General features: G+C 51.8%; 8 protein-coding genes across 8 annotated transcripts; 5 read left to right on the plus strand and 3 right to left on the minus strand.

Annotated features, from left to right (window-relative positions):
• Window positions 1-1,420: 1,420 nt before the first annotated feature.
• Window positions 1,421-3,370, plus strand: M436DRAFT_36164 (HPC2-domain-containing protein; the record flags this gene model as incomplete). Its single annotated transcript, XM_013576342.1, has 2 exons — window positions 1,421-1,690; window positions 1,748-3,370. 2 exons carry the CDS (start codon window positions 1,421-1,423, stop codon window positions 3,368-3,370), a joined length of 1,893 nt encoding a protein of 630 aa, XP_013431796.1.
• A 442-nt stretch (window positions 3,371-3,812) lies between these two features.
• M436DRAFT_59354 (ribonuclease H1 small subunit) lies at window positions 3,813-4,463 on the plus strand (the record flags this gene model as incomplete). Its single annotated transcript, XM_013576573.1, has 3 exons — window positions 3,813-4,017; window positions 4,180-4,388; window positions 4,449-4,463. The coding sequence occupies 3 exons, from the start codon at window positions 3,813-3,815 to the stop codon at window positions 4,461-4,463; spliced, it is 429 nt and encodes a 142-aa protein (XP_013432027.1).
• Window positions 4,464-4,801: 338 nt separating this feature from the next.
• Window positions 4,802-6,000, minus strand: M436DRAFT_59355 (uncharacterized protein; the record flags this gene model as incomplete). Its single annotated transcript, XM_013576574.1, has 2 exons — window positions 4,802-5,679; window positions 5,733-6,000. The coding sequence occupies 2 exons, from the start codon at window positions 5,998-6,000 to the stop codon at window positions 4,802-4,804; spliced, it is 1,146 nt and encodes a 381-aa protein (XP_013432028.1).
• A 298-nt stretch (window positions 6,001-6,298) lies between these two features.
• Window positions 6,299-7,718, plus strand: M436DRAFT_36211 (putative NADH-ubiquinone oxidoreductase 39 kDa subunit; the record flags this gene model as incomplete). Its single annotated transcript, XM_013576352.1, has 6 exons — window positions 6,299-6,435; window positions 6,494-6,507; window positions 6,567-6,629; window positions 6,683-6,777; window positions 6,835-7,563; window positions 7,620-7,718. The coding sequence occupies 6 exons, from the start codon at window positions 6,299-6,301 to the stop codon at window positions 7,716-7,718; spliced, it is 1,137 nt and encodes a 378-aa protein (XP_013431806.1).
• A 1,347-nt stretch (window positions 7,719-9,065) lies between these two features.
• On the minus strand, window positions 9,066-12,425 carry M436DRAFT_59357 (uncharacterized protein; the record flags this gene model as incomplete). Its single annotated transcript, XM_013576575.1, has 4 exons — window positions 9,066-9,362; window positions 9,420-11,204; window positions 11,261-11,355; window positions 11,408-12,425. The coding sequence occupies 4 exons, from the start codon at window positions 12,423-12,425 to the stop codon at window positions 9,066-9,068; spliced, it is 3,195 nt and encodes a 1,064-aa protein (XP_013432029.1).
• A 1,396-nt stretch (window positions 12,426-13,821) lies between these two features.
• Window positions 13,822-15,185, plus strand: M436DRAFT_36496 (26S protease-like protein regulatory subunit 6B; the record flags this gene model as incomplete). The annotated part of the gene is made up of 3 exons (XM_013576409.1): window positions 13,822-13,976; window positions 14,025-14,165; window positions 14,216-15,185. 3 exons carry the CDS (start codon window positions 13,822-13,824, stop codon window positions 15,183-15,185), a joined length of 1,266 nt encoding a protein of 421 aa, XP_013431863.1.
• A 279-nt stretch (window positions 15,186-15,464) lies between these two features.
• Window positions 15,465-15,879, minus strand: M436DRAFT_35345 (ribosomal protein S1; the record flags this gene model as incomplete). Its single annotated transcript, XM_013576205.1, has 2 exons — window positions 15,465-15,549; window positions 15,611-15,879. The coding sequence occupies 2 exons, from the start codon at window positions 15,877-15,879 to the stop codon at window positions 15,465-15,467; spliced, it is 354 nt and encodes a 117-aa protein (XP_013431659.1).
• A 436-nt stretch (window positions 15,880-16,315) lies between these two features.
• Window positions 16,316-18,286, plus strand: M436DRAFT_35403 (uncharacterized protein; the record flags this gene model as incomplete). The annotated part of the gene is made up of 1 exon (XM_013576216.1): window positions 16,316-18,286. One exon carries the CDS (start codon window positions 16,316-16,318, stop codon window positions 18,284-18,286), a length of 1,971 nt encoding a protein of 656 aa, XP_013431670.1.
• Between the last annotated feature and the right edge of the window lie 74 nt (window positions 18,287-18,360).

The following is an 18,360-nucleotide window of genomic DNA, read 5'->3' on the forward strand; positions in this document are numbered from 1 at the left end:
AGATTGCACATTGCGCTTGCGATGAGCAGGGAAGCCACCAAGAGAGTTGTTGAAGGCGGGTGGTTGTGGAGGCGCGGGTGCGGCTGTTGGCTTGCGTTCCTGGACGTCGGCGACAAAGTTGAATGGATTGAAGACCTGAGGAGTACTGGCGACTTCGGGTACCTCAGGCGAGTTCTGGGCGTCAAAGTCGTCTATGCTAAAATGCTGTCCCCGGAGTGTCATCGTGTCTGTGTCTTATCGCTCGAGCTGTCAAAACAATTTTGGGAAAAGAGAGATCGGACTGGTTATGCACGAGGCTGCGGGAGACCCACTTTTTTGCCGGATGCCTATCCTTAAATCCGGAGCAACATCGATCATCGCTAAAAGTAGGTAGACCCTTGGACGACGTTCATGCATCCACGCAGTTTTATCACGACCGTCAGCAGCTGACATATCCTGCTTGAATGATAAACCTCGGATAGTCATTGGTGCTTCATACTCGTATCTCAGACTGGATAACGCTTGTTTGATATTCACTCGAAATGTCTCGTCGGCAATCCTAGCAAGCCAAGCTTTTCAGTAATGCTCGGGACTGATCTACTTGCGTTTCTTGTATCTCGAGTAGTAATCCAGGGTATTGAGGAACGAGTCACGAGCATGGTGGAGAGCATGAGACACCCTTCTAGCGGCATCAAGGCCTATCACAAAGGTACAGGTGTCTAATGGCCGCGATATATGCATGGTAGCAAGTAATGGGCACGCCTCACGCCCCCGAGAGGTTTGGTTAAGAAGCCGATGTCACAGCACGTTCTTTAGCGCCCCTCATGCCTAAATCATAACTGGCCTTAGCTGGGTTTGTTCGTTTGATCGTTCTCGGCCACTTTGGTCCCGCAGCCAGCAACGCAGGAAACCCTGGGCTCACGCTGAGCTTCTAAGAAGCCATCATCGCGCACTTTCTGTCCCTCTCTCTCCTTTCTCCTTCTTCTTTCTTTCCTTTCAACTTGCCGTGTTGGCTGCTTGTACGCCTGCGACTTCTTCTTTCCATCTCTACTCGTCTTTGGTGATTTTTCGCCAACAATCATCAGACATCGAGCATCACATCAAGTCCGAGTCTGCGGCCATCTCTGCCATTCAGACCAGTGCATTCGACTGTCGGTTTCCTGTCGTCGTTGCTCGCCCCGCTGGGAGTCGCCTGAATTTCGAATTCCAAAACGTTGTTGGCTTTGGGTCGCTTTAAAGCTCTCCGCGCAGCTTCGAGTGGTTTGACCACACCCGTATCTCTTCGGCTAAAAGATACCACCCCAACACCGGTAGTTGCAACACTGGTCTTGCAGGTGTGATATTGCAACTTGCATTGTCCAATTTGGTACTGTTGTCACATCGTCTGTTCCTCCTCAGTCGCTGCACCTCGTTCGACGCATTTTCGTTTTTGGTGTTCGTCATGGTCGCGGTCGGCGATGGACAAAGCTCCAGGGGCTCTTCGCCCATGTCTTCTCCGCCACAAGGGCTTTCCGATACCATCAGTGTCGCGAAGCCCGCGCAGCCTCAGTTTCTGCGTCCTGGAGATGTTGCTTTTCCCCAGCTTTCTCGCTCACCACAACCACAATCCGCTACGCCAACTTCTACAAATACCACAAATGGCAGCGCCAAGGCTGCACCAATCGACCCCACCAAAAAGGTCAAACAAACTCGCAAGAGGAGAGATCCTGAAGTAGTCGCTGCAGAGAAGGCAGAAAAGGCCAAGAAGGCTTTGGAGAGAGCCGAAAAGGCCGCAGAGAAGGCTGCAGCTGCAGAGGCTCCCAAAGAAAAGAAGCCTCGCAAACCTCGCGAATCCAAGGATGCAAATGTTCCGACAGCTGGCTCTCGCAAGAAACAAAAGACTGATTCGTCGGCCACTTCTACCCCTACAGCAAACCGTCAGCCAACTCTTGGTGACTTGGTCGGTAAATTCCAGACACCTCTTCCTCCCACTCCAAGTGCGCAGCAGACACAGCCCGTACAGATCATGAAGAGTGAGGAGATCAAGCCTATCGTTGCACCACCACCGGCTCCCGCACGGCCTGCCTCGAGTGGTCAAAGATATGATCCCATACGTGCTTCTATGACTGTGGACCCTTACTCGACCCCTGCACACACTTCCACCGCTTCACTTCAAGTCTCACCACGCGCACACAGAGCAAGCGCGTCACCCGCAATTGCAAGTCTGATGAATCCACCTGCACCCAGCGACACACTCATGTCTCCTCCTGCAATTCCATCAGCACCTGCTCAGATCAAGTCGCCTAGCGTCTCTACTGTTATGCCGCCGCCACCTCCCGTCATCAATCGCCAGCCAGAAGTTCAAATCACACCGAGCACTCTCATAAGCAACTCACCCCAAGCAATCTCACACCCGGCTCCTATAGTGATGGACGACGTTATGGATGTTGACGCTCACGACGAGCCAACACCAGCACAACCCATCACTAAGCTTGCAGACAAGGAAAAGGAGAAGGAAAACCTAAAACCGGCTGCCAAATCGACGGCTGCGCCAGTGCCAAAGGCTAAGCGTGCCTCACCACCCGCACCCACAGGCCGCGGTCTTCTTTCTGGCAGCGATATCTTCGGAGGACCATCGGCAGTCACCGAGGACCACAAACGTCATGGAGTCAACATTGATATCGAGATTCCACTCAACCCAGCAGGCAACAACACCATCAATATTGCACAAGAAATCCTGAAGAAATATGGCAAGAATGCCATCAACCCTCGTGCTGCAGCACACCGCGAACGTCTCCTACAAGTCGCCGCTGCGGCTAACCGTCTGGAACCCGGCACCGGCGACGACATCTCTGTTGACCTCAATTCCGAGGCAGAGAATGACAGCAACGTCGAGATGGGCGGTATGGAGGAAGAAAAGAAAGGTGGCGAAGAGGAACCTAAAAAGCGCCGCCGTAGAAAGGTGGAGGACTACGATAAGGAGGACGACTTTATCGACGACACAGAACTGGCATGGGAAGAAGGCGCAGCAGTGGCTAAGGATGGCTTCTTCGTTTACTCTGGTCCTCTGGTGCCCGAAGGTGAGAAGGCTCAGATCGAAACTTCTGCACCTTCTGGTCGCGGAAGGGGTCGCGGTCGCGGCCGCGGTCGTGGAGGTGCTACTGGAATCACCCATGCACAAGTTGCCGCAAAGAACGCCGATCCTACAGCTGCAGTGACCACCCCTACAACGGGTAGAGGTAGAGGCCGTGGCCGTGGCACTGGAGCCACTCGCAAGCCGCGCATCACCAAGGCAGACCGGGAGAAGATGGAGAGCGAAAAGGTGCAACGCGAGCGTCAGGCTGCTTCACTTCCCCAGGCCGCCCCTCCAGCAGCCGTCTTCTTGACCCCTGCCAGTATGGCGCAGGCTTGAGCCACTGCCTGAACGAATTGCTCTGGATTGATATTTTCATGTCTAAATCGACAATACGCGGAGTTCATGGAGCATGGTCAAAGGTTTAGCGATCGTGAGCTGTCGCTTTGGCATTGACGGACAGTGTTGGAGTTTGGAGGACGTTGCTATTGATTTTTATGGGTCTCTTTCTTTCTCTTTTTTTTTGCTTCTGCTCTTCTGCACAACAGTGTCTTTGCCGCTTTCATCAATGCAAAGCACGAGTTGAGAATAGCTATAGACCTTAGCTCGATGGAGGTGGGTTCTACAGTGGGGAAACGCGAGGCCCACACGAAAACGCGTCTCACGAAATCAAGAACATACATCTCATATCCAAAACCACTGTATTCAAATCACACGCACATCTCACCGAACTGTCAATTCTGAACCCAGTGACTAGCCATTTCAAAACACAACAAAAAGCATGCTCGCTATCAAGAAATCAGAAAATAAGACGCCGAGTTGTGCGGTCAGTATACTGCCCTGTCGCATCCAACACAACGGCCCCGTCAACGCGAGCACGAGACATTGGACGCCAGAAGTGAGCGATGACGGTAAAAGCAACACTGCATATTTCCGTGGCAGGAAATTGAATGGTACTGTTGTGGAGCTGCCTGATGGATACGAAGGTATGTAATTCCGTCTCTGTTTCCCGTTGTTTATCGTTTCTGTTCCATGCTTCCCACACCAAACACATCCCCCCATTCACTACTACTACTGGGGAGAAGAAAGGTAAAGGGAAAAACTGATTTCATTCGGTATATCAACAGGCGCCATACTGCAAAAGACAGATATTCTTCTTCCAACCACAAGCCCAAGCACGGCATCAAACCCTCTCGACGACTCGGAACAAGAACAAGACTCGACGCCAGAAACAAAAGTCCTCGGCCAACTAGCAACATTCGATAAAATCACAGTCTATGGTCACGAAGTACAACCAGATGCACAAGAGGATGTATATGTCAAGGGCATCAATGAGTGGATTGGTTTGGCTGGTGCGGTAAGTTTCAAAAGAGAAGATTAAAACCGCCGAAGAGAGGAACGTACTGATGAACGACAGATGAACTCATTTTAAGGGATTGCTGGAAAAAGGTTGCATATGTCTGGGCTTATTGGACTGCTGGAAAGGGAGCATGAGGCGTTGATAAGGGTTGGAAACCATGTCGTTGTGATGATGAAAAGGTATTGGACAGCATCGAAGAATGGATACTCTGAATGCAGGTCAATCACGAGAGGTGAACAGAGCTTGTAACGTAAAGTCAATTCTATTGTACAGCTCGAGACCTCAGCAGATTCCTCTGCCTCGAAAAGGCCATGCATTATTCTCATATGCCATCAAATGCCAGAACCCCTTTGTCGTAATGCGCCATAGCGCCACATGATGATGATCTAACCCTCGTCCTTTTGCTTGACTCATGCGGCCCAGATCTCCTGGCCTGAACTCTCGATCCAGTTGCCGAGCTTGTTGACACCGTCATCCCAAGCACGCAGTCTTTCGCGCATGTTGACAATCTGACCCTTGTCCAACACCTTGGGCTGGACCCATGTTATCCTGGCAACCTCTGCAACCTGATCGATGGTTCCACGCACAAGACCCAGACTGAGTGCCTTCATGATCAAGTGCTCGATCTCGTTCGGTTGGACCTTTGTCTGCTGAGCGATCTCGGTGAATGTCATGGCGCGGTCGTGGGGTGGGCGGCGGAAGACGGTCTCGGTCAGAGCGGACAAGCTGATCTTTTGGTACAAGAAGTTCTGGTGCTCCTTAAGCAGGTCGTTCTTGCCCATGTGTGCAGCCAGGACGTCGTAGGCGCCCAGATCACCCTTGTTGAAGGCGATGATAAGATCACGCAACCAGGCGTGCTGGGTCTTCTGGAGTGTGTCGAGGATAGGGTGGAGAAGAAGTTCACCGAAGTTGTAGATTGAGTCCGAGACCAGAGCAGCGATCGAGAGGTCGTATGCGATACGTTGGCGATCTTCAAGGGAGAGAGATTCGAGGTCGATACATGCGAGGTAGAGGAGAGTAGTACGGTAGTAGGCGGCGAACTCGTGCTTGGCTTGGTGGTAGTCGGCGCTGACGCGGTAGAAGGAAGCGTGGACGACGGACTCAACCGAGTCGAATGTGTCGAGAATCTGCTCGCACTGGTCTAGGTCCTTGCGAGCTTCGTCGTACTTCTCCAGGCGCAAGTTGACGTTCGCTACGGCGGTCTTTGCGTAAACGAAGGCGTCTTGTGATGCGGGCTTGTCTACGCCCGAGGCGAGAGTGGTGAGGAACTCGAAGCGCTCGTTATCATCTGGACAGTCGGGGTTAGAGAAGCAACGGTATGTGAGAGATTGGAGTAACTACCCTTGCATTGTGAAGCGGTGCTCAGACCGAGAGTAACAAGCTGCAGTTGGTTGATCTTGTCGGCGAAAGACTTGATGAAGTTGTTGTACAGAGGCAAGCGCTGCTTCTGGCTCTGGTCGTTGTGGAAGTAGAGAACAAGGTCGTTGGTAAGCTCGTGCCACAACTTGCGCTCCCATAGATCCTCGAATTGAAGAAAGTAGTGCTGGACATCTTCGGGGGCGGCATCGCGCTGGTCGGCTAGCAGGTTGGGGATGGTGTCGAGATCCATGTTGGCGGAGAGACTGTGTTGTATGTATTGAGTGATTTCAGAGGGTGGAACGAACAAGTCTCACACTGTAGCGGCGATGAAAGTTGGATGGGTAAAACGGATGATCTGCTCAGTGTCGTTTGGAGCTCACGCTGGCAACTGGAAGGTGCGAGTGACGCTGTTGCCGTTCCACGTCCGTGCACACGCTGCGCCAAGAGGTCGCGGAAGTCTGGCTGTACCTCGCATTGCTGACCATTTGGGACGTACAATCGATATATACCCTAATTCCCACGCAAAGATGAGCCAGATCGCGAGCAGCATGGCTCTGCAAAGGCAGCTCGCCAGATCCGGCACCCAATTCGCAAAGACATCGATCCCCCGCGTCCAGTCACGAAACCTCCAGGACATTGCCATCACCAGAACCGGCAAGCCCATCATCAGAATCTCCGGTGGAAGGTACGACTCGCCCGCCAAACGCGCCTGTTCTTCCTTTGCTGACTCTGCTCGTCACTAGATCCTCTCTCGGAGGTCCGTCCCATGCCCAACTACTGTTCCAATTGTTCCATTCCGACTGACTCCTCGCAAAGGTCATACCGCTACCGTCTTCGGTGCCACTGGTTTCCTCGGCCGCTACATCGTCAACAGACTTGGTACACGCTCCCTCGATCGCCTCGCCTGCTCCAACGCTAATTCTAGTCTACAGCACGTGCCGGATGCACCGTCGTCGTCCCCTTCCGTGAGGAGATGGCCAAGCGCCATCTCAAGGTCTCCGGTGATCTGGGCCGCGTTGTCTTCCTTGTACGCCCAATGCTATATCTGACCTCTTGCGCCGACACGCGCTGACAAGTACAAAAGGAAATGGATCTCCGCAACACTGCTTCTATCGACGAGTCTGTCCGTCATTCCGACATTGTCTACAACTTGATCGGCCGCGACTACCCCACCAAGAACTTCGACCTCGAGGACGTCCATGTTGAGGGTGCTACCCGTATCGCCGATGCTGTCGCCAAGTACGATGTCGACCGCTTCGTCCACGTTTCCTCGCACTCGGCCTCCTTGGACTCGCCCTCCGAGTTCTACCGTACCAAGGCCCGTGGCGAGGAGGCTGTCCGCAACATCTTCCCCGAGACGACAATTGTCCGCCCTGCCCCTATGTTCGGCTTCGAGGACCGTCTGCTTCACCGCATCGCCAAGGCTTCCAACATGTTCACATCCAACAACATGCAAGAACGCTTCAACCCTGTCCACGCCATTGACGTTGGTTCCGCTCTCGAGAAGATGTTGCAAGACGACAGCACCGCTGGTGAGACCTACGAGCTTTACGGCCCCAAGCAGTACTCGATGGCCGAGATCAAGGAGCTCGTCGAGCGCGAAATCCTCAAGACCAGACGTCACATCAACATTCCTCCTCAAATCATGTCTCCTGTCGCACAGCTGATGAACAAGTTCGTCTGGTACAGCGTCATGAGCAAGGACTCGGTCGCTCGTGAGTTCATCGACCAGACTATTGACCCTTCAGCAAAGACCTTCAAGGACTTGGGTATCGAGCCCACCGACCTTGCCAACTTCACATACCACTATCTCGTAAGTTGCAATTATATTCTCCGCCTCGTTGAGCAAACTGTTGACAACCTTTGTAGCAAGCATACCGTAGTTCGTCCTACTACGATTTGCCTCCCATGACCGAGCGTGAGAAGAGAGAGGAGAAGAAGTACCTTCACGTTCTCGACGACCAGTAAATACTTCGCATAGCGGTCGTTGTATTTTCCACACTTTTTTTTGTTCTATTGTAGAAAACAATATATTTCTTTTTGAGCGGTCAAGACTTTGACTCTTCTCGATTTTCCGATGCCTCGTGACTGATATATATATAAGAGTGGCGCCGTAGTGCATTGTCAATTACAGAACACACAAGATGGACTCGTCAAGGCTTGGGCATATTTGTCCCAAGAGGATAGACTGGAGCACAAAAATCTCAGACGATATCGGACACTCACACAGAGCAAACGAGAAGCACGAGTTGAAGAACATTGCACAGAATCCTCCCGTTGCTAGAGTCTAGAACGCGTGCGGCTGTAACAACGCACCAAAGTCCTGAGAAATAGGCCAGTGCACATTGAGAAGCGGCATACTCTTGTCTCTCTTCAGATGTATCTCTGCCTAGAAGATCGCCATGTCTCTATGTAGAGAAGATATTGCTTCAAGCCTTTGAACGAGTGAGTGTTACTGAATTCATATCTAGTCACCTCCCTCCTCAAACGACGAAGTCTATACCTGACCCCTCCTATGACTGTACGTAGCAGAGTCAAAGTCATGAAAACGCTTGGCTCTTCACAGACGGTGGACAAGTCCAACGAGGGCAGACAACATCACGGCTCTCATTCTAAACTATCTGTTTGCCAAAGCAAATGTGCGTCTTCGTAGCTACCCGTGTCACACAGCTTTACAGAAGGAAAGGGATGAAGACAATTGTCGAAAAAGAAGAACCCAGCGATTTCAGCTATATACAAGGGGGTATTGAAGACTCTCGTGTACATGCATGAAAAGATAGAAAAGGAAGGGATTCGTAACAATGACGAAAAGAAAAACAAGCGAACCAACCAACCAAACAAAAACCACCATGATTCGTGTTCATGAAAAGCCCTTTCGTCTCAGTTGCTGCTGTGCGCGTGCTCAAACAAGACAAAAATCAAGTGTAAACTATGGATAAAGAAACAAAAAGCATCTCTCCTCCACTCTCGTACTGTCCGTCCCCCTTCTTGACAAGGGACTCCTTTCTAGGATGACGAAAAGAGAATAACGAGTTGATGGAATAGATGGAGGTTGAAACGAAGAACAAGAAGAAGTAAGTCAGCAATGCTGAACATGTTAACGCGAGCAGTGCTCGCAGGACAAAAAATCAACTCGAGAAAATGGGTATCGTGACAAGACGAGACTGCGCTTGCAACAAAAAACAGAGGAGATGTAGAGATGTGGGTCGAGTGCGAGAGAAGAAAGAGGAAGGGAGAGCTCCAGAGAGACAGAGACACCAGCTTGGCGTGGAGCAATGTGGGATATGGAAAGAGTCAGTGAGTCAACCCGTCGTCTCACTCTTCTTCGATCTTTTCAGGAACCCTGCTGGCGCCTTCCATGTGTGCCGCATGTCCTGTGGGTCCGTGGTGTTGCTGTGGTGATGTGACATTGACGTATCCGGTAGTCGCATTGGTGTTCTGGCCGTGTTGGGCAAGTGCGTCGAGCGGCTGTTGACGAGGCGTCGTCTGCTCTGTCTTGACGCCATGAACACCAGGCGGATGCATGGGAGATTGGGATTTCTTCGAAGCCTTCTCCGATGTTGTCGAGTGTACAGAGTGTTGTGAGTTGGTCCAAGGTGATACCCTGCCGTTCTGTTCAAGTCGTTAACCGTCCGCGCTTACCCGTGAATTTGTTGCTGATTGACTCACCAGCTTGGCCCATCTTAGACCACAGCTGTTGCAAAGATCTCGTTGTCCGCTTGGGCCTCTCCTCCACTCGGGCGTCACTCTGGTGTGGCAGTTGGCGCAATCCTTCTGCATCTGACCAGCACCCTTTCTCCTCTTTCGTTTCTTCTTGGCAGCCAATAAAGACTGTACTTCTTCTGCTAGCATGCGGTTCTTCTTCTCCAGCTGTCTGATCTCGTACTGCCACGAAGACGACTTGGTCGTTTTGAGCTCATCGAACAGATTGTCTTCCGAGGCCAATGCTCCATCTTGGCGACCAAGCTGGAGTCCGTTCTGTCCCGAGTAAGTGGGAGCTGCACCATCTGTTGACTGAAGCTGGGTCAAGGACTGTGGGGTGTTGTCACCTAAGAGCATCGGGGTTGCAGGTGTGTATTTGCCAGAAAGCGCAGATTCCGATCCACGTTGGCTCAGCGCAGGTCGGGATGATGAATTGCCCCTTTGATGCTTGATCAGACGTGTCTGGGCCACGATGAACGTCGGCTTTTGACCCTCTGTTGCATCTCCAGGATACAATGTTGTGAAAGCTTGAAGGACGTGTCCGCGACGGTTGATCATCTCATGTCTGACAGACGCCTTTTTGCCTGTACGCGCGTGCTCGAGGACACGCCCAAATTCGGCCTTCGAATCTGCTCTCATGAGAGATTGGATGCTCACACCGACAAGCTCGTCCGGTTGGCGATCGAGCAATTGTCTTACGTTCGAAGACACGAATAGGAACATACCCGACGTAGACATCTTAGTCCATAGTTCGTTTTCGCCGACTCCATTGTTCCCAATCAGCTCGTTCCTGTTAAGTGCATAGACTGGACGCTCTCTTCCAACCATGATGATTGATTTGCGACCCTTGCCCTGTTCAGTATGAAGCGATCCGTGGCCTTCGAACCACATGTAGCCGCTGTTCTTCCTGCGTATACGGAAAACGACGTTGACTGATGCTCCGGTAGAGGTATCCTTGAGATCTCTGGTGACTGGCACAATATCGCTAGGGTGGCAGATGGATGAAAGTGCTGTGCCAATAATCTCGCCGGGTTCATACTCGAGCACCTTTGACGCCGATGGGGAGATCCACTGGAACAATCCCTTGAGAGAGAGAACATGGATAACATCGTCCGTATTTTCGAGAAGAACCTTGTCCCACATTCGTTTGGCGAAATCGGATTCTCCAGTTCCAATAGTGCTCAAGATAGCAGAAACATCATCTCTCGGTATAGTTTGGCCAAGCTCTCCTCTATTGGCAGTTGACTCTGGAGCGTTCATGACGTAACGTGGCATCGTCATGCCTCTTTGGTAGTTGATGGCATAGGTGCCGTCGGGGTTCCTATCGGTCACGGCGTTTGGTTGCTCTACCAGATCGACCTGGAATCCAACAAAGAACTTGACCTGGTCGGTATCCCACGAGATCGGGATCATAGTTAGTAAGTTCATGAAAGGCTGGCCACCTCGTCGATAATTGATAAGCGAGATCTGAGCTTCCCGACGAAGATTGATCATGTTTTTGAGGTAGAGTACTGAATCGTCGTCAACATATTTGCGCCGTACTCCAGCTTCGACATTGCCGTCGGGAGATTGTAAGAATCTACAATTTCGGCCGAGAATCATATGTCGAGTATAGCCAGTAAGTCGTTCGAAATTGTCGGAACAGTACACGATGGGGAAGTCGTCTTTCTCCGCATCACAAACTACGAAGGCGCAAGACAGGTCGACGGACCCAATGTTGATTTCCGGGTTTGGTCGAGTCGCGACACGCATCTGTCCTCGCGTCAGCTTTGTTGCCCTTGTATTGGTAGAAAGGTTAGGAAACATACCAAAACTCCAAGCATATCAAAACCGGTTGAAGAGTACGCGTTTTTGTACTGGGAATGCATATGGGGTTTGCCCGTCATTGTAGATGGCCATCCGCCTGTATGAGGTGAGCATAAAATCGATACGGTAATGGCGTGGACATAACAAACCTTCGGGCGTAGGCCAGTTGAACCCTTGGTTGTTCGGGTTGTACTTCGATGGGTCAGGTGAACGGTCTGGCTTTGAGTTTGTATTACGACCTCTATCCATGCCTACATCCTGACGCGAGCCAGGTTGAGGATTTTGAGGCTGTGCTTTGAAACCAGAATGTTGTCTTGAATTTTGTGATGGCCGACTGTTTTGTCGTTGTGGCGTAGGTTGACGTGATTGTTGATGGGTGTTTTGCATGGTCTGACTTGTTGATGATCGGCTATGTGAATGCTCGAGGGATGGTCTTTTGGGAGGATTAGGATTTCCGCCAGGCTCCGAAGATTGGCGGTACATGTGACTGGGCACAGAGGTATGGAGAGGAGAATTCATCATGCCGTGATAAGAATTGTGGCTGTACATGGGCGCGGGACGGTCGATATTTGGGCTGTTGTAACCGAGAGATGACATGTGCATAGGAGTGTTGATGTAGGGACTGTTGAGGTCCATGTCGATATTGTTGGAGAGATTTGCAGGAGATTGGTAGGACGAGGTGGGTGGCATCATTGGCATGTATGAGCTTGTTGGGGCGAAACCATTGTCAATGGCCAGGTCGGCTCCGCCAATAGAGGATTGTCTGCTTGCCATGGCCGGATTCACTTGACTGGCGGCCATGAAAGCTGTAGCGTCGACCATGTCGGAGTTTGGGAGGCTGAACTGGTAGGATTCCAGAGGGCCAGTTGGTGAAGTGCCGGTGAATTCCATCATGGACATTCGCCTCGGGTCGTCGGTATCCATAGGCTGCGTCTGTGGGAGTTGTTGCTGCTGCTGCTGTTGCTGGCCGGGATGGAAGCCTTGGGACATGCTTTGTCTTCGCATAAGCTTGGCGTTTTGACTGACGATATCGTCGAGAGAGTGTCCAGGCATGGCGTCCATAACGGGTCCTTGGGCCATGATTTGCCCATTGGCCGACATGTCCATCTGCTGCATGCCATCGCCTTGGTGCCCGTGCCCTGAGGCATAAGGATTGTAGCCGCTCATGATTTTCGGAGCTGGGAGGTCATCCGTGCAAGGTGGTGTCGGTGTCGGGGTCGCGGCACCAACGAGATGGGGCTTTGCGCGCGGCTGCGGTCAAGGACAGTCGAGGGGTTGGGGCGAGCCAGCCGGCGGCGTTTCGCGCGTGTCGCCGAGTCGCTCAAACGTACAGGACAGTCGCTTGTCGAGGGCGGCAGGCGAGATTCCGGGGGGATGGGGCAGACGGCGTGCGATGGGTGTGGTTTGTGTAGCGATAGAAGAATTGAAAGACCCAGCACGCTGTTTGAGTCGAAGGTGCGTGCACGGCCACGCTAAACTTCAGCACGCGGTTTGGAAGAACGACGTCAGCAAATTTGGTGCTTCTCTCGATAGCCTCCTGTTCTTTAAAACACGTCTAAATATGCAGGGTAGCTAATTTGGTCGAGCTGACTTCTCAAACATGTGGCATAGCTACAAGAGGTTTGTTTTTTGGTGTGACATTCACCCCTACAGCCATGGTTCCGGCAGCGACGGACCTGCATCGCACCGGGACGCTGGGTTTGAGAAAGCCAACGCAAATCGTCGATGAACCGATCTCATCCACTTTTCCCAATACTTCTTCTGGCGAAACTCCAGAGTACATGCTCGACTAAGGGGTCGACTTCCAACGAGATTCCATGTGGCTACATCTCTGCAAAGCAAACCAAGGCGCGAACATCGTCCCCTCTCGCCTCGGGTAAGGTAGATGCTTCTATGAGCAAAGGGCAGGAAGGAAGGGCCTCCGGGGGGATTCAGCCCAATTACAGCGCTATCCGCGATACGCGACTCAATTCGTGATCGAGTCTTTCCAACACTCGGCCTCCTTTCTCTTGCAATGTGTTTGTCCAAACAACTTGATGCTATGTGACATGTGAATAATCATGTTCAGAAACCATGCGTATTCTTGTTTGGACAAGCTGGATCAACAGGTAGAAGAGTGATGTCGCCAAGCTGTTCAGCAGGAGATCATTCCTGAGATCGATCTCATCTGATCCAAGGTGTGGCGTGTCTTCCCAGATCTCTCACGACTCAAGGCACCATTATCGCTGCTTTAAGGGGCTTTTTGTTTGCCAATCGCGATGGAGAGACGAGGATGGAAGCATCGCGACCGAGAGCCAGGGTCAGCCCTTGTCCCTGGATCCAACACGTGATCGGGGTACGTACATGGAGGCTAGAGATGTCCGCCAAGCTGTTACCATCGGAGGATGCAACCTCCGTTGTGACGACGATAGCTGGAAGTGAGAACGTCGCTGAGGCAAGTGACAAGTGACAACCCACCAACTCGCTGCGTCTCTGCATCAAGCCATCGTGTATCGCCGTCGTCCTCGTACTACTCTGAAATACGCCATACCCGATCACACATACCACAAATCAACAGCTCATCATGGCCGACGTCGCAGTCGACTCGTACGCAAACACGGTGCCGCCGCACAAGAAACAGCTCTCATCATCCATTCCAAACATCGAATCGCTCGAAGGCATCGGCGCCGACTCTGACGACCAATACTCCACATTCAAGAAGCTCCAGAGACAGCTCGAGTGGGTTACGAGCTCCTTTGTGTACGAGTTCATGCTAACAACACGCAGATACATCAAGCTGCAAGAAGAGTACATCAAGGATGAACAGAGATCGCTGAAGAGAGAGCTCGTACGCGCACAGGAGGAGATCAAGAGGATACAGAGTGTACCGCTTGTTATCGGACAGTTTATGGAGGCTATCGATCAAAAGTGCGTGTGCTTCGACATCTGACACAGCACCACATGCTAACCATGTCCAGCACCGGTATTGTACAATCATCCACTGGATCCAACTATGTCGTGCGCATTCTCTCGACACTCGATCGTGAGCTGCTCAAGCCCTCTTCCTCGGTCGCTCTTCATCGCCACTCAAACTCTCTCGTCGACATTCTTCCCCCAGAGGCAGACTCCTCGATTGCTATGCTTGGTGCAGACGAGAAGCCAGACATCTCGTATGCTGATGTCGGAGGACTGGACATGCAAAAGCAGGAAATCAGAGAAGCCGTCGAGCTGCCCCTTACGCACTTCGACCTCTACCACCAGATCGGTATCGACCCTCCTCGCGGTGTTCTGCTCTACGGCCCCCCTGGTACCGGAAAGACTATGCTGGTGAAGGCTGTTGCCAATAGCACTACCGCATCCTTCATCAGAGTCGTTGGATCTGAGTTCGTCCAAAAGTATCTTGGTGAGGGTCCTCGTATGGTCAGAGACGTGTTCCGCATGGCTCGCGAGAACAGTCCTTGTATCATCTTCATCGACGAGATTGACGCCATTGCCACCAAGCGTTTCGATGCTCAGACTGGTGCTGACAGAGAGGTCCAACGTATCTTGCTTGAGCTGCTTAACCAGATGGATGGATTCGATCAGACTAGCAACGTCAAGGTGATTATGGCAACCAACCGTGCCGACACTCTGGATCCCGCCCTTCTCCGTCCCGGTCGTCTTGACAGAAAGATTGAGTTCCCCAACCTTCGCGACAGACGTGAGAGAAGACTGATCTTCAGCACCATCGCTGGCAAGATGAGCTTGAGTCCTGAGGTCGATCTTGACAGTCTCATCGTCCGCAACGACCCCTTGAGTGGTGCTGTCATCGCAGCTATTATGCAGGAAGCTGGTCTGCGCGCTGTCAGAAAGAACCGTTACAACATCATCCAGCAGGATCTCGAGGACGCCTACACCAGCCAGGTCAAGGGAGCGTCTGAAGCTGACAAGTTCGATTTCTACAAGTAAGCTGAGTTGTTCTGGGCGGCTTCGTGGCTTTGGTGTACACTAGATTAGCATGGGAAAAGGATAGCGGGCCTTAGGGAATGGGTCTGCTTGCTGGGTACGCGACTTGCGAGCATTCAAGTAGACGATCATAATGGCAAACACAAATATCACGACACATGACAGTGTAAACAAAGTTTTTGACCATCTTTTATTTTGTTCGCTAGGAGAAGCCCAGTGGTTACTTGACTTCCAACTATGCGCCGGATCGGACTGGTACTACTTGACACAGCATCAACGCATTTAAGCGGCAATGGTGACCTCAACCTCAACACCGGCCTCGATGTTGATGATGATCTGCTTGACAACCTCAGTGGGGGCGTTGAGGCTAAGGGGAACGATGTCAGTACGGCGGTCAGAGGCTTGTATGGTGTAGCGGTGGAACTCACTCGATGAGACGCTTGTGGATTCTCATCTCGAAGGTGTCCCAGGTCTTGGAACCCTCACCACAGGGGGTCTTGCGGGTGGTGATCTTGAGGTTCTTGGTGGGGAGGCGGACGGGGCCCTTGACGCGGAGGTCCTTGGACTTTGCGCGGTCGATGAGCTCAGTGCAGACCTTCTCGAGGGACTGGACCTTGCGGGAGGTGAGGGTGATGCGGATCTTGTGGATCTTGGGGGCATCGGCCTGGCCGGTCTTCTTGGGGTCCTGGAACGACATTTTGGAGATGAGTTGGTGCTGTCGCGACGTGTTAGTAAGCCGTCGCAAGGTGTCGCCAGCGACAGCGAGGTCGTCTCACCTGGTCAAAAGACGGATATGGCAATCAAGACTCGGGAGTGTCCACGGCTAAGTGATGATTGGCCTTTTGGTTGATGTTCGAAATCGAAAACGACAACCGAATTTTGCGCGGTCAGAACTTCTGTGGGGGTCAATCGTGGCTGCCAAGACCGCTCCTTCCCGAATCGACGACCGTCCAAGCTTGGACCCATATAGACATCGTCATGCAACTGCCCTTGTTGTCTCAACTTTTTGGCCATATCGTGAACTTGGTCTGCTTGTTGGTTCTCTCACCTTCACACACGACTATCTTCTGCTTGGATAGCCAAGAATCGCTTTCACTTGTTCTGCTCGCAAAAAATCTGGTCCAGGACATTCAATGAGTCTGCCATCACTCGCTTCATATCCACCTGCGCAAGTTCGCAAGGATCTGGGACCCGTCGAGTGGGAAGCATGTCTTGATGCTTGGTTGTCACTTTCAGCCCTTTACTTGCGTCTCGGAAAGGCAGAATTCGAATCAGCAGCTCGGAACGAGCAACCTTTGGTTCCCTTTTTAACATCTTATTATCGAGTATCAGCTCAAGACCGCCAACAGCATGGACAAACCCAGGGCAAGGAGCACACTCTGCGGAAGACTTGCTTCATTCTCACTCATAGGATTCTGTTGACAACTTCTAACCCTCCGGCTCCTCTGCTTCAATGGGACTTTCTCTCGGACTTTAGCCATGTCTATATGAAGACACAAAGCCTGGATTTGCTACTGCAGAAGCTCTGGCGTAATAGGCATACTGATTTGAATCGTTCTCTCCAAAACTTCTTGTCGACGACCATCAAGCAACTTGAATCATCGAATCCTGATGTAGCAGAGCCGAGTGTGAAACGCATCGTCCCTCTCCTTTTCTCTTCTCATGAGGCTGGTGCCATCGTTTTGACAAGTTCTGAACTTGTTGACGCTATGTCAACGGCATATCCGAAAAGCTCACCTGAATTGCACAAATCTCTAGTGTCGGTCCTGTACTATGGTCTTCTTTCCTTGACAAAAGGTGACAAACCAAACTATTCTCTCCTGTTCGACCATCTTTACGGCCTCAAGAACCAGGCTGGCAATTCTGAAGTTTCAATTTTGGCAGATCTGGTTACCAACACCTCTCTGTTGTCCAAACTAAGGACAACTATTACTGGAAAGAACGCAGAGCGAGCACAGGGTCTGGCAAACACTCTTTCGTCATTACTCTCACCCTCAATCGCAAGGCCTAAAAAAGCACACAAAGTCAACAAAGGGAAAGGCAAAGCGACCGCAGATGAATTTGGTCATGGTGCTGTATCAGCAGAGCAACACGTTCACCGAGTGGGCTTTATATCACAAATACAGGATCTGTTCCCGGACCTTGGTTCAGGCTTTATCGCCAGACTATGGAACGAATATCACGATGATCCGGAGCAAGTGACTGCCCTCCTTCTCGACGACTCACTACCTGATCATCTACGGTCGCTTGATCGAACTGAAGAACTGTCGTATTCGAAGGCAGATGCTCAAGAGACGGAACAACAGAAAATAGAGCATTTGGCACCGCGCAGTACACCGCCTCCACAACGCCGGAACGTCTTTGACGATGACGAATTCGACAGGCTCGAGGTGGATGCTTCCCATCTGCACCTCGGCAGGAAGAACGCAAACCTTACTGCTGACGCTCTGTTGGAAGACAGAAGCGCTGCACCCGCAAAGAGTGCGATTCTCTCCGCTTTGGCTGCATTCGACTCGGATGATGACGAACGTGACGATACCTATGATGAAGCAGATGTAGGAGGATACGTCGATGCTGCCAGACCAGATGGCGAGGAATCAAGAGAAACAGATCTCGGAAACCAGGGAGAGAACGAGGAAGCTTTGTTCCGCGCGTGGCGTATGGATAGAGGAGTGTTTGAACGATCGTCAGACGTTCGTCGCAGCTCTGCTCGTGCTGCGCTCAAAAGCGAAACTGGCATGCAGGACGAGGCTATCGAAGGCTGGGCAGTCATGCTCGGCCGTGATCCGAGACGCCTCAAGAGACTGGAAGCAAGATTCTCTGCTTTCAGTGGCGCGCAACCAGAATTGGAAAGGACTGCATACAGGGACAGTGAAGCCACGGAAGACTCGGACAACGGAGCTGGTGGGAGAGGTGGCAGAGGAGGCCGCGGAAGGGGCCGTGGTGGACGCGGACGTGGCAGAGGCGGTAGAGGTGGTGGTAACCCAGCTGGGCCTCCTAGCGAGGGTAATACTCAGGCTGCTAGACAACGAAAAGAGGCACGTGGGTCCAATCGCAGGGAAGGAAGAGCTAGGAAGATGGCTAGAGCGGGCTTCCCTGGCTAGGTATTTGGTCGTATGAGAGCTCAATGAAAACATGAGAACAAGAGAGAGCAAAAACATTACACCGATTAACCACT

Source organism: Aureobasidium namibiae (genome assembly GCF_000721765.1).
Source record: "Aureobasidium namibiae CBS 147.97 unplaced genomic scaffold scaffold_1, whole genome shotgun sequence".
NCBI classification, from domain to species: domain Eukaryota; kingdom Fungi; phylum Ascomycota; class Dothideomycetes; order Dothideales; family Saccotheciaceae; genus Aureobasidium; species Aureobasidium namibiae.